The sequence below is a fragment of the Calliphora vicina genome, chromosome 2 (genome assembly GCF_958450345.1).
Source record: "Calliphora vicina chromosome 2, idCalVici1.1, whole genome shotgun sequence".
NCBI classification, from domain to species: domain Eukaryota; kingdom Metazoa; phylum Arthropoda; class Insecta; order Diptera; family Calliphoridae; genus Calliphora; species Calliphora vicina.
The window spans coordinates 141,861,223-141,875,373 of NC_088781.1; the positions used below are offsets into that span (position 1 = coordinate 141,861,223).

Sequence of the window (14,151 nt, forward strand, 5' to 3'; positions counted from 1 at the left end):
ATTTGTTTGTAAAAAAAAACACACAAATGATGAAATAAAAGCAGAATATGAATAATTAAAATTATTCTTAAAAATTATATTTAGAATACGATGTTAAAGAGCTTTACAGCAATTTGAATATGTATTTGTATATTTTTAAATTAGATAAACATATTTTTGGGTAAGATAGGATGCAGCAAACTACGTAATTAATTACAGTGGTTGACAATATAATGGTAACTGTTCCAAATATTTAACTAATAGGTCAAAATCGAAAAAAATCTTTAAATTTATCCAAGTTCTATTTTTTAAAATACATACACAGTTTTATTATATACTCATTACTTCCCATTGTAAAATTTATAAAACAAAAAAATATTTTTCACAGTTTATTAATTTGAATTTTTCGTTTTTTATAAAAATTGTACATATTTTTTAATTTTGTTTCTAAAATTTTAACTTTCGATATTTTGTTCTATATGAATCAATTTACTTTGTTGGCAATTCATGTTTAGTTATAGTAAAATTTAAAAAAATAATTTAGTTTTATTAAATTAAATAACACGTTTTCCTTTCTTACGCATTACTTATATTTATCAATATTTTAGTTTAGGACAACTTTTGTATGTATTACCGTCTTCTTATTTCGTGATGTGAACCAGGACGTTGATTTCTCATTTGTAAACGAAAACGTCTATTTGGTTCATTAATATTGTTGTCATTATTTAAGTCATTTAATCCCTGTGGTCCTTGTTGTATTTGAGGTAGATCCTGAAGTACATCCTCTTCGTCATCTGCATCTTCGTTGGGTGTGTCATAATCATCCATTGAGGCATCTTGTGTTTCTACCGACATATTCGACGTGGTTACATTATCTTCGCGAGCAATAGCACTGACTAGCAAGCGTTGACGTCGCTCTTCCATCAAACGATCACGTTCTTTGTGTATATAATCGCTTTTGTTAGGCAAACCGGCCACATTGTTAGCCGTCAAAGCTGAACGCACCACATTCATATCGGTAGCCTCCATCCATTCGCCTGTTTCGGGCACATAACACTCGGTATGCGATATCGTCGATACACCATTAAAACCACCAATTGCAAATATCATGTCATCGATTATTTCTAAACCGAAGTTACTACGCGAATGATTCATTTCGGGTATAAACGACCATGTTTGTGTTTCCGGATCGTAACGCTCTCCGGTCGAAAGTCGAGCAGTGCCATTGAAACCACCAATTACATACACTTGTCCGCGAAACGATACACATGATACTCCCGAACGACGATGATTCATATTGGATATGCGTGTCCAAACGTTAGTAATTGGATCATAGGATTCGGCACTATCAAGGCACTCTTGACCATTAAAGCCTCCTAGAGAAAGATAAATATTTTGTTAGCCTAGTGACCAAATGTGCTAAGTCCAATTTTTAGGTAAATATGGATAATTTTTAATTTATGAAATATTTTATTAAGTGTGTTCGCGTACTTTCCAGTAAAAAAAATCCAGTAACTTTATTTAAGAGAGTAAAAATAAATTACTCTCAGTCTGAAAAATAATCAAAAAAAGTACGCGAACAACAATTTGTAAAAATAAGTTGTATTTTATTATAAATCAATTTAAAACTTTTGTTTTATGTTATTTCACTTCTTACAAAACTTGTAAATTGTAATAATTTTCAACTTTTTATTTTTGTTTACATTTGCAACCATAAGTTTTAAACATATTTTTATGTTGATATTTTTTACTGGACAAAAAACGTCCAGTAAAAAATATCATGTTCTCTATCTACGAACTGTCACTTTTAACTTCCAGTGATAATTTGTACGAATTATTACAAATTATCAAGTACGCGAACACAACTATTATCTTCTGACTATTGACTATAGAATTTAAATCAAATAAAACAGTTAAGACGATATAAATAAAGAAAATATATGGTAAGAAAATTTGGTAAGTCCACTAAAAAATACAAAATAAGTTATTGAAAAAAGGACTTATATGTCACAAATGCACTTCTTCTGCATTTACAGATTTCAAAATTATTTGAAACATCGGACTTAAGAACGTTTTTTGTGTATCCTGTAAAACTTATTTGTGTTTGTACACTAAGCTAACAATTTATAATTTATAATGGTTTATGATTTTAAAATAAAGATTCTTAAAATTACAGTTTAAGAATCTCTGTCGCAACTAATGTAATTTAAATACAATACATATTACTTTATTGTTTTTATTACCCGTTGCATAAATTTTTCCCTTGAGTGTACAGGCGCTTGCGTCAGAACGCAGCATATTCATAGGTGTTATAACGGTCCACTGATTTGTCTTAGGATTATAACGTTCGACAGTGTTAAGACGATTATGACCATCGTAGCCACCCATGGCATAAATTAAACCGTTTAGTTCTGCAACACTAACATAACAGCGACGAGAATGCATGGGAGCCACCTTAATAGAGAAAATAACATTATTTCATAGTGTAACAATTACATGTAACAATTACAAATTTGCCCACCTCCTTCCAGGTTTTCTTGACTGCGTCAAATACACGACAAGTATTGAAATATTCTACACCATCGTAACCGCCAATTAAGTAAATTTTATAGCCTATAACTGCAGTGCCATGATAGCCTCTCGGTCCAGCCGGATCATCAGCCGGTATATTAACCCATCGATCCGCCCGGGTATCATAGGTCTCTATGCAGCCCTTGGAGGTGCCGCCACTCCAACCTCCTATGGCAAATATAACCTCGTGTGGTAAACGTGGCATAGCCAGGGGAGGTGTAGTAAGCTTTTTAGAAAATGGCAGGTGAAAGGGCACAATTAAGTAGGATCTAAATTAGAAAATATATCTATGGATAACTACCTCTCCCGATGAGGGATTCATTATATCCAAATCATACATAAACTTGAATGTTTCCACAATAAGGGGTTTAGCCTCTTCACTTTGTAGAACATATGGATGTTCCTTGACTTCTTCCATGAAGCACTGTAATAACAAATATTTAATGTGTAAAAGACAAGAGCAATAGTTAAGATCATTTACTTTGGGAGTCATTAAACCTAAACGCACACCCTGCATTAATTGGGCCACATGATGTTTGCGATTTTCTGGATCATGGTCGATCCATTTAAGGCACAATTTCCAAACATGGTCTTCTTCACGTGTATTTAGCTCGTCATCACTTATAATGTCATAGAAATCGTTTAAGTGCATTTCATAGATATCTTTATTTTTAGAAGCCACTTCAATGAAATAACGTAATAAGTAATTTCTGGCCTTGGCATATAAATCATCTAAAAAGCGAAATCTAAATCAAAGTGAACAAACCAGGTAAAATAATCAAAATCGCATTAGAATGGTAATAACAATCAATTAACAAAGGATTATCTTTTATTTTTTTTTCATTTGCCTTTTAAAGAGCATGCATCATCATGCAAAGTACACAAAGCAGGATGAGAATTTTTGCATCCTTACATACATAGTTATAAAAAATATACCTGGCAAACCCCATTATACTGACACAATTCTCCGGTGTTAGCATTTGTGCTAAATATTGTTTGCACAACGTTACCAAACCAATAATACCAACATAATCGGCTGATATCAAGAGCTCGTGAACATTATCGGCATTTATTGTGCATTTGCGTAGATATGCATATTGAATGATTTGTTCCATAATACTCCCGCTCATTCCAGGTATATGAACATGACGGGTTTCTTCTGTTAAATTCTTCACTTCCGTCGAATTAAAGCCTGTAAATTGTGCTCTTGAAAAAATAGTAAAAAATGTATGAATGAATTTAAAAATTTATTTACAATAAAATAATTTAAATGAAAATGTTGAAAGCACACTTTAAGATATGTGGCTTATTTTTTTTTGAATTGTTATTTTCTGAAACAAAAAAACGTATCATCAATACAAATTTTTATGAAAAAATAAAAACTTAAATAAAAATATTTTTTTTATTTTAAATAAAAGCAGTTTATACACACATGGACAAAAGTTATCGTCATATCACTTATTTTTCGTTCGATGAACTACCACGTTCAGAAAAAAGTCAGAAAAAATTAATCATAAATAGTCCTTCATTTTACGACACATTTATTTAATTTTAGTAAAAACTAAATTTGCAAAATGTTTATATACTACTAAATAAATAGCTAAAATCAAATGTAGGTTGCATTTAGTGGGGACAAAAGTGTTCGTCACTTCACTTGTTAGTGATATTTTAAACGCTTTTATAAGTAGGCTTGTTTGTCAAATTCAAAATTAGTCTTCTAACTTTTAAGTTTCGTTAGATTGATCGTAAAAAAGAGCTTTAAGTCAAAAATGAGCCAAAAAAGAAAAGAAACATCAATCGAAGAGCGGAAAATTATAATAAATGCCCACAAGCAGCACAAATCAATTAAAGAAATATGCGAATTAGTGGGTCGGCCCCGAACTACCATTTGTAGCATTATAAGTCGCCACAAAAATGATCCGGAGTGTGAGAATCGTCCAAGAAGCGGCAGACCTCAAAAGTTGTCAGTTCGTGAAAAACGTGAAATAATAAAAATTATAAAAAAAGAACCTAAAACACCATCTTCGGAAATTGCAGCAATATTAAAGGAGTCCTCAGGAAACGAGGTACATCCTCGTACTATACGCAGAGCGCTTAATGTGGAGGGTTACAATGCCAGAGTTTGTCGAAAAAAGCCTTTAATAAGCAAGGTGAATCAAGAAAAGCGACTTTCTTTTGCTAAAGAATATTTAAATAAGAAAAACGAGTTTTGGGACAAAGTGATATTTTCTGATGAAAGCAAATTCTGTGTATATCGGTCGGATGGTCGCTCTTTAGTCTGGAGACGGGAAGGAACTGCTCTTCAAGATAAAAATATTCAAACTACAGTCAAACATGGGGGTGCTGGAGTAATGGTATGGGGCTGTATGTCTTCGGGTGGGGTCGGTGAACTTGTGTTCATAGAAAATATAATGGACAAACATGTCTATTTAAATATTTTAAAAGAAAATTTGGCAAAAAGCGCACGTAAACTTGGCATTGAATCAGATTATTATTTCCAGCAAGATAATGATCCGAAGCACACTGCCGATATAGTTCGCTTGTGGATCTTATACAATACCCCTCACACCTTAAAAACGCCTCCTCAGTCACCGGACCTTAATCCGATTGAACACCTTTGGGACCATTTAGACAAACGAATAAGAGAACACCATATAACATCAAAGAATAGACTTAAAGAAGTACTAAAAGAAGAATGGGTAAAAATTGCACCACAAGTTACTAAAAAATTAGTACATTCAATGCAAAACCGTCTACGAGAAGTGATTAAATCGAAAGGAAAGCAAACAAGATATTAACTCTAATGTTTTTTTATGCATAACTGCAATTGACGAACACTTTTGTCCCCATGAAATGCAACTATTTTTTGTTTTTAGTTATTTTTAATCGCCATAATCATTTATTTTAAGTTTTTATTCAATTAAAATGAAATAAATATGTTCTAAAATCATTCCCAGTTCTTAAATTTTGTGTTCGAATATTTTTCTGCACGTGGTGGACCTCCAAACATAAAATATGTTAGGTGACGATCACTTTTGTCCATGTGTGTATATACTTTTTTAATTTTATTATCTGCCTGTTTCTCTAAATGCGAACGAACACTTTCTTTCGTATTTTATATTGAAAACAACAAAAAATTTAAAAATTTATTTGTTGCTTTCAATATGAAATACGAAAGAAAATGTTCGTTCGCATTTAGAGAAACAGGCAGTATGTTTTTTTTATTTTAATTACTAACGACTACTTTTTATACCCTTCAGCTTCGTGAGAAGGGTATATATAAGTTTGTCATTCCGTTTGTAATTTCTACATTTTTCATTTCCGACCCTATAAAGTATATATATTCTGGATCCTTATAGATAGCGGAGTCGATTAAGCCATGTCCGTCTGTTGAAATCAGTTTTCTGAAGACCCCAGATATCTTCGGGATCCAAATCTTCAATAATTCTGTCGACATGCTTTCGAGAATTTTGCTATTTAAAATCAGCAAAATCGGTCCACAAATGGCTGAGATATGAGGAAAAAACCAAGACAACCTCGATTTTTGACCTATATCTGGATTACTAAGACATTAATATAGACAATATGGATATCTAATGATAGATATTTCAAAGACATTTGCAACGACGTATATAAGACCATATTAAGTTGGACCTACAATGGGTCAAAATCGGGAACAAAAATTTTAACCCGAATTTTTTTTTTCAAAAAAAAAAAAAATTAAAAAAACCAAAAAAAATTTTTAAAATTTAAAAAAAAAAAATTTTAAATTTAAAAAAATTTCAATTTAAAAAAAAAAAATTTTAAATAAATTTTTTTCCAAAAAAAACAACTAAAAAAAAATTAAATTTTGTTTACCTAAAAATATTTAAAATTTTGAAGTATAATTTGGTGAAGGGTATATAAGATTCGGCACAGCCGAATATAGCACTCTTACTTGTTTAAACTAAAAAAGTTTCTTCATTAAATTTTCATTAAGACTGCAAAAAATATTCAATTGCAACAAATTTATTAAAAACAATTAGGATACCACCTAAAATAAGGTAAAAACGATTTATTAATTAATTACTCAAAGCGTATACGTTATTTTGTTCAAGAAAATCATATACTTGATGATACTTTAGTATCAATTTTGGTTATAACTTGGTTATTTTTGATAGTAAAAGTTTAAAATTGTAGTGAATCGTAATCAATAATAAAATCTATTTCGAATTTTTTGATGATACGTTGTTTTGCATTTTAGGTGACGATATGTATATTCTGGATCGTTATAGATAGCGGAGTCGATAACAACTTTCTGTAGCTAACATACATGATTCATATACCAATATATCAGGAATTCTCCCGGTTCGGTTGCTATCTAAAATCAAGACAATAGGCCCACAGATGGCTGAGATATAAAAAACCAGAACAACCTCGATTTTTGACCTATTTTTTATCTATATCTGGATTACTAAGTTAATCCAACAATATATATTTTATAGACCTTTCCAACGGCGTATATAAGAAAATATGTATAATAGAAAATTTTTTTTTATGGAAAACTACATCAAAATATAATTTTTTATCAATCGCCATTATATTATAGAACAATAAAATATCTATAATCAGAACTCACCTAAAATATGAACTACTTGAACTCATTATAGCACGATGTACATTGAAACAGGCATCAGGTACGGATATAACAGCATCACACAGTAAATTTTTGCACCGTAAATCATTTAATGTATTTAAAGCCTGATCACTTATCGAAGTTTTTAATATTTTTGAGGCTATAGTATCAGTTTGCTCATCACCATAATCAATAACGTCGACATCCAGTTGAGGCATTACAACACCTTCATCATTGTTCTCTTGAAAATTATCAGGATTTTGTTCGTTAATCATATCATTATCACGTGCTCGATGCATTATTGCAAAATTGTTAAAGAGTTCATAAAATTTTCAATAATAAATTATTAATTTAATAAATACAAAGAATTTTGAATTTCAACTATAATTTCGTTAAAGATTTAAATATTGTTGAAAGGAATTTTTTTTTGATACTTAAAATTTAGTTTTTGTTTAAACAAACTTTATAAACTGCAATTCTTTTAGTTTAATGCAATTGTATGATGCCAACGAACGCTGTTTTTTTATTTCTTAAACTATATTGAAAACTGAACTAAAATAAAAAAAATTGTTTAATATAATAAGATTTTTCCGAAAGAAAGGAAAATATTATTGACAAAACAATTTTTGACAAGATTAAAAAGTTTTATTGAAAACAAATTGTGTAGACTGGAAAAAACAGAGTTTAAAAATATTTTTAAAGTTAGAATTTTTGTAAAATTTTCGACCGTTTTTATTAATTTTAGTTATAGTTAATTTACGTTTAGGTCAGTTTTAATTTTTAGAAAATATAAAAAAAATTATTTTAACATTGCTTTAAAGATATGAACCATTTGAACTATTTTACAAGGCACAATAAAAATATTGTAAAACTTGAAAAATGCTATTCCTATGAAAAATTTGAGTCAGAACGTGCCAAAATTGCTAGTTGAAGATTGAGTGAATACGTATAGGTAAAAAATAGTTTTTTATATATTTACTAAAGTATAAAACTTGGATAGTATCAACATAAAGGACTTGAGTGTAATTTTTTAAAGTTTCAATGACATCCTTGATTATTCTTATATATTATTTAAGTACGAAAAGGTTATATTAAAGAATTCATAATTAAAAAAAATTCATACGTAAGTACGAACCTAAACCCGTTATTTTTTGTATGTTTTTTGAAATTTTTAAGCAATAGCTAAAAATTACCTTTTAAATCGTTGTTGGAATCAAAAGGTTTTTCATAAGACATTAGTAGGATAAACAACATTTCTTATTGTAATATGTATGTAAAGTGCATCAATTGTTCGTCTTCTAATATAATGTATTTATGATGTTTGAATTTAATTCAACAATATTCTTATTTTTAATATTGGAATAAATTAAACAGATTTGATTTAAATTAAAACTAAATTCTTTAAAAAAAAACAATTAATTTTTCCATAATGCGATACTTGGCGTATACGTTATTTAATTGTTAACAATTCAGTAGGACGTATGAGTTATAGGATTTTTATTTTGGATATATTTAATGGACAACGAAAAGTGTAGTTTTCTTTAAGCAATATTTTATGTAAATTTAACAAAAAAATTTACATTTGCATTTAAAAAATTACGAATAATTTTTTTTTGTGCAATTAAACACGATGTACAATTGAAACGTCAACGAAAAAAATGTATGTTAAACTGCGCAGGATCCTAAACATGGAGTGCTTGTCGTTGAGTTATTTAATAAAAGCAATAAAAACCGGTGGAAAAGTTAAGCCAACAAGTAGTCTTTTATAAACACGATATGTGCTAACAATATCACAGAGAATACGGAAGCAACCAAACAAAAATATTTATAGCAAAATATTCTTACTTCGAAATTGCCATGTTTCCTTTGAAAGTCGTTTCGTTGCTATTGTTCTTTAGTATAATGTCTTTGGCCAAAGAGACTTGGCTAAGACCAGGCTGTCATAAAGTGGGTAACACTCGAAAAATTTCCATACCCGATTGTGTGGAATTTCATATAACCACCAATGCTTGTCGTGGTTTCTGCGAATCCTATGCAGTGCCATCTATGCCCTGGGGCAGTGTTGGTGGTATCTTTAAGCCACCAAAGCCCGTGGTATCGGTGGGCCAGTGCTGTAATATGATGGAATCGGAAGAGGTTAGTAGAAAAGTTGCTTGTTTATATATTTAAATATTATTAAATTGTTTTAATTTTTTTGTTTTCAATTTATCTAGATTCAAAAACGTGTATTATGCATGGGTGGCATGCGCAATTTCACATTTCAATCTGCTTTATCCTGTAGTTGTTATCATTGCAAAAAGGATTAAATTCGTTATTAAACACTAGTATATTTGAAAACAAATGTATATATGTATGTAAAAATAATATAATATAGAATATAATGTGATGAGCCCTTAAGAACAAAAATAAAAATAAAATTTTCGCTGTAAAATATTAACAATTTCTTTTTATTATTTTAAAAATTCACTTTTATTGCAAATAGTAAGTAGTATTCTAATGAGTGCATTGTTTGATAAATTACCACTTTATAACTTGGATTTGGGCTTTTCGCCGGCTCTTTCTAACAAATCACGCATACTAGTCAGGGCCTCACTTATAGCTTTGGCAAATTTCTTGGCACATGTCTGATCATTAGAGTGCCAGGCAGAGCAGGCCAAAAATATATCGGAATTGCGGGGATTGTAACAGCAGCCATAACCATCATGTGTCAATGGACCATAACACATAAACGCCTCATTAGGCGAGGCTACCTGAGATGTAGAGACGCGATAATGAGCGCTTTTAACAAAACCGGGAGATTGATAGAATTTCGGTATGGGTTTGTTGTTTTCAATGGCCATTAGTTTCAAACCCAATAAATGGCGATCGACACCACGCCCTTGCAAAGCCATTGTGGTATATTCACGATGAGCATTCACGGCCTTTCTCAACAGATCAACGCGCAATTCATCGGAACATTTGGCATCCATCATTGATTTAGCAAAGGCTACTGATTCATTAGAGCAAGAGCGTATAGTTTCCGTACGTCCACCATAGTAAATGCGCAAATGGGCAGTTTCATATTGAGCTCCAGCACATTGATGCAACCTGGGTAAAGAAAATATTTGCTTAGTTAATATACGCATAAATTTAGAATTAAATATAGGTATATATACTTGTAGAAAGCGTATTGCAAAGCCATTTGTACAAAACTATCGGGACTTAATTTTTGATTTTTTAAGAAATCTTTGCCGTATCCTTTGTATTGCAAAACTTCAAGCTGCAAATCATCAGCCAATTTATTGACATTATTGGAGGCTTCACTGATTTTTTGTTGTAAAGTCTCGGATGCATCAAAAGTAAGTTTGGAGAAAGGCTCATAGTTATCATTTGAACCATTTTCAAATTCATTGGGATCAGGGCTGTTATGTAATATAAATGTGTAAATATTTTAATGAAAATGGAATTATATGGTGTTTGAAAAGAGTTCTCTAAATGAACTTACAAAATCTTGTTAATATAATCAGTCATCATAGCAATTGGTTGTCCCTCAGCTGGCGAGTGTTCATAACAGAAACCACTCATGCCATTAGGATTAACCACAACCTTTGAAAAAAAAAACAAACAAAAATTTGATAATTTTCTTAATTTTGATCATTTTCTCAGTTACCTGTATAGTTTTGTCCATCCATCTGTTGCCACTATTCTTACTAGTACCCCCACCATGTATCAATTGTAGACCCAATACATTATATACACTTTCCTGATTAAAGGGCACTTTCTCATCTAGAGATACTGTGAATAACGATTGTTGTATAGCTTTGACACTCTTGGCATTTTGAGAGGACTTTATTAGCTCAGCATAAGCAGCAGCCCAGTTATCGCGACTATCCGTAGAAAGCAAACCAATAGGAAGGCCAGCTTGTGTTTCAGATTTGCCAATTTGTTGCAACTGTTGAGCCAATACTTTAGCATTCAGAATTTGACCATTTTTATCATAAACGGGCAATTTAAAGAACTACGTGTAATACAAAGTAAATTAATTGCAATTGTAAAATAAGTACATTTTTATAGAAATATAGTAATAAAAATATAATTACATGGTTTTTATAAATAACTGCAATATGTTGTGATTTTGGATGATATTCCAAAGCGTCCTGCTGTGGCAAGGGTATGCGACATGTACCATATACAGCTCCGAATTGAGAATTATCCAATTCATTTTTTCCCATTTTAACCACTGGCACTTTACCATCATCGACTACTTTCTTATACTTTACTAGACCCTGAATTAACTTGGCCGTGTACATGTAGTAATCTTCAGAACTTTTGAATTCTTGCATTGGAAAAGTCATACCAGGACTAGAGAATACAGTAACAGGATCACGATAAGTTAAATAGGCAGCCTTTAACCATCTATGAGCTAACCAATTCTCTTCGGATTCTGCAACTTTTTCAAGTATTTTTTGTAGTTCAGCACCATCTTTTTGCTGGAACTCTTCGGTGATACGTTTAGTTTCAGCCAGTTCATCCTTAGTGAGATGGGGTTCTATGGATTTTAAAAATTTCGGAAGAGTTTCTTCAAGTTTAAGGGCGGGAAATTTTAAAAGAGTTTGTCGTTGTTTCGGCTCAGTGCTATAGCTTTGACTTTTACTTGGCAGCATAGTAGCACATAAGGCCCTTGATGCTTTAGAGGGTGTACTGTACAAGGCATTTTTGGTCTGAAATTTTGAATAAAATACAATTGTGAAATTGTGAATGTTATAAAAGCTAAAATTTAAATTAATTAATTTCAAAGTATGTATTAAAATGTACATATACTGGCCTGTCGTCACTCATTTCTTTCGGAATGGTTGCAATTCCATAGTTATTATTCCGATCGATTTTATTTTAGCTTCTTTAGAATACGTTTAATTTCGTTAACTTAAAAAAAGAGTTAATAATTCTGTATTTCTGAATTTAATTTGACCATCTTTTGTATATTAAAACAAAATCAAGTTTTTGTTGAAGAAATTATTTAAAAATTTGAAAAAAAAGAAGTAACATAAGTAACTTAGAAATCTGAAAGATGTTCGTTTTACTTTTTCTGAAGAAGCAAAATATGGAATTAATTCCACTTTCCATCGGAGTGGAATTCTGTGACAGGGGATTAATATGATTTCTTAAATTAAAAAAAAATCAACTTACCAAATTAGTTAAAACTCGGCGTGTTAAAATGGACATATTTTCGGTATTATCTACTTCCAAGTAACTAAATAAAAATTAAATTATACATAAGTTTAAAAAAATTATAAACATTAATACAAATTCACCTTTGATTTTTAAACATAATCATGCAGAAAAATTTAAGCGACTATCGCTAAATAAGATTATAAGCGTAAACCTCTTTTATTGTTTATACCTATTTTTTTACTTATTTACTTTCGATTATATTAAGTTCAAATTGTTATTGTATATTCCTAAGTACAATCGCTTTCAGGGAGCACTTTTCAATAATGGACTAAGTACAAAACTAATTACTAAAATAACTTTTTGTTATAAATTAAAATTGCTCCAGAAATTGTGTTTGTTATCGCAATAATTGGTACAAGAAACACGAATAAAAATTGAATTGAAAATAAAGAAAATAAAAGTTAACCACGTAATCAAAACACCCAACTAGTTAGGGAACTGGTATCAATGACTATCAACTTTGTTTTTTTTAAATTTATTTTTTTTGAATAATAAAAATAAAAGACTGCATCCAACTTTTGATCAAACAAAACAAGTTTCTCTTGAAATGCTTTAGGTTTTTAAGAGAGATTTTAAAAGAGAGAAATTTAAAACTGAGAGTTTCAGAAACATTTTAAATAACGTGTAATAATGGATTTGTTATGAATATTTAAACACCTTATAAAAGTACAAAACAAAGGTATTTTGTATTTAATAATTGTGTATTCAAAAAAATATCAATAAAAAGAAAATTCCACCCGATTTTTCTTTAAATTTACTTACATAGATTTTCTTAGTATATTTGGTTTAATAGTTGTTAATCATTACGAAATATTCAAGTAAAATAATGTATTTCTCAAAATGTTTTTTTATTTCATTAGTCCCTCTTCCCTTTATTTTTTCTATTAGTATTTTGTCTCACTGTCTTTTTTTAACAATGCATGCATGTCATCTAAAGCTGAACTTATGGAATGGGCGAAATCTTTTGAATTTGTTTCCTTATTCGATTTCCAACAGGAACAAGCTAAAAACATATCATTATTTCTCGGATTATAACAACAACCGTATCCATCTTTAACTGGTGCTCCATAACACATAAAAGCTTTATTAGCGGTGGCGACTTGAGAGGTTGATATGCGAAAATGAGAACTCTTGAGGAAAGCTTTAGAAGAGAAAAATTCAGGTACTTGCTTTTTATTTTCAATGGCCATTAGTTTCAGACCCAATAAATGGCGATCTATACCATGGCCTTGCAAAGCCATATTTGTAAAATTTCGATGACTATTTACAGCTTCACGCAATAACAGTATACGATTTTCCTCACAACCTTGTGGATTTAACATGGCCTGAGCAAAAGCCAAAGATTCATTAGAACACGAACGTATGGTTTCGGTGCGACCACCATAATAAATACGTAAGTGTGCTGATTCATATTGAGCAGCGGGTGATTTGTGCAATCTATATTATTAAGATACTTTATTAAGAAACTCTATATTTATTTAGATCATATTACTTGTAGAAGCCATATTGCAAAGCCGTTTGTATAAAACTATCTGGACTTAATTTCTGTTGTTTTAACAATTCTTTGCCATAAGATTTGTAATGTTTCACATACAGCTCCATATCACCAGCCAATTCATTAATATTTTGTTCTGCTAATCTAATTTTATCTTTCATACCATTCGATGGTTCTTTCACTTCTATTTTAGAGAAGCATTCAAAGTTATCTGAGACTCCATCTTTAAATTCTGAATCTTTGGGTCTGTTTTTGTATTTTCAAACAGGTATTTGTTATT

General features: G+C 30.5%; 3 protein-coding genes across 5 annotated transcripts in view; 1 reads left to right on the forward strand and 2 right to left on the reverse strand.

The window, feature by feature from the left end:
* Sec61alpha (SEC61 translocon subunit alpha) overlaps positions 1-14,151 on the reverse strand; it is a 64,820-nt gene that overhangs the window by 48,477 nt on the left and 2,192 nt on the right. The window contains exons 1-7 of one of the 3 annotated variants that reach the window (XM_065502334.1): positions 12,457-12,600; positions 12,332-12,395; positions 11,245-11,865; positions 10,815-11,162; positions 10,650-10,750; positions 10,321-10,566; positions 9,583-10,252 (exon numbers count right to left, since the gene is read on the reverse strand). In XM_065502334.1, coding sequence (XP_065358406.1) covers positions 9,691-10,252; positions 10,321-10,566; positions 10,650-10,750; positions 10,815-11,162; positions 11,245-11,865; positions 12,332-12,395; positions 12,457-12,479 — 1,965 coding nt within the window. In that variant the 5' untranslated portion in view covers positions 12,480-12,600 and the 3' untranslated portion in view covers positions 9,583-9,690. Of the gene's footprint in view, positions 1-9,582; positions 10,253-10,320; positions 10,567-10,649; positions 10,751-10,814; positions 11,163-11,244; positions 11,866-12,331; positions 12,396-12,456; positions 12,601-14,151 lie in introns of those variants that run through there. The other 2 variants (XM_065502332.1, XM_065502333.1) reach the window with 2 other exon arrangements.
* klhl10 (kelch-like protein 10) lies at positions 356-7,732 on the reverse strand. Its single transcript, XM_065502331.1, has 7 exons — positions 7,169-7,732; positions 3,487-3,756; positions 3,032-3,296; positions 2,852-2,974; positions 2,501-2,776; positions 2,223-2,433; positions 356-1,355 (listed from the first exon to the last, which is right to left on the reverse strand). Exons 1-7 carry the CDS (start codon positions 7,462-7,464, stop codon positions 610-612), a joined length of 2,187 nt encoding a protein of 728 aa, XP_065358403.1. The 5' UTR covers positions 7,465-7,732; the 3' UTR covers positions 356-609.
* Gpa2 (Glycoprotein hormone alpha 2) lies at positions 8,918-9,605 on the forward strand. Its single transcript, XM_065502336.1, has 2 exons — positions 8,918-9,301; positions 9,379-9,605. The coding sequence occupies exons 1-2, from the start codon at positions 9,023-9,025 to the stop codon at positions 9,469-9,471; spliced, it is 372 nt and encodes a 123-aa protein (XP_065358408.1). The 5' UTR covers positions 8,918-9,022; the 3' UTR covers positions 9,472-9,605.

Excerpts from the sequence above, each read along its gene's own strand:
- klhl10 (XM_065502331.1), bottom strand. The coding sequence starts at position 7,464 with ATGCATCGAGCACGTGATAATGATATGATTAACGAACAAAATCCTGAT. Across the intron at positions 2,434-2,500 it reads TCAAGAAAACCTGGAAGGAG|GTGGCTCCCATGCATTCTCG; the intron begins GTGGGCAAATTT and ends TTCTCTATTAAG. Across the intron at positions 1,356-2,222 it reads GGGAAAAATTTATGCAACGG|GAGGCTTTAATGGTCAAGAG; the intron begins GTAATAAAAACA and ends ATCTTTCTCTAG.
- Gpa2 (XM_065502336.1), top strand. The coding sequence starts at position 9,023 with ATGTTTCCTTTGAAAGTCGTTTCGTTGCTATTGTTCTTTAGTATAATG. Across the intron at positions 9,302-9,378 it reads ATATGATGGAATCGGAAGAG|ATTCAAAAACGTGTATTATG; the intron begins GTTAGTAGAAAA and ends CAATTTATCTAG.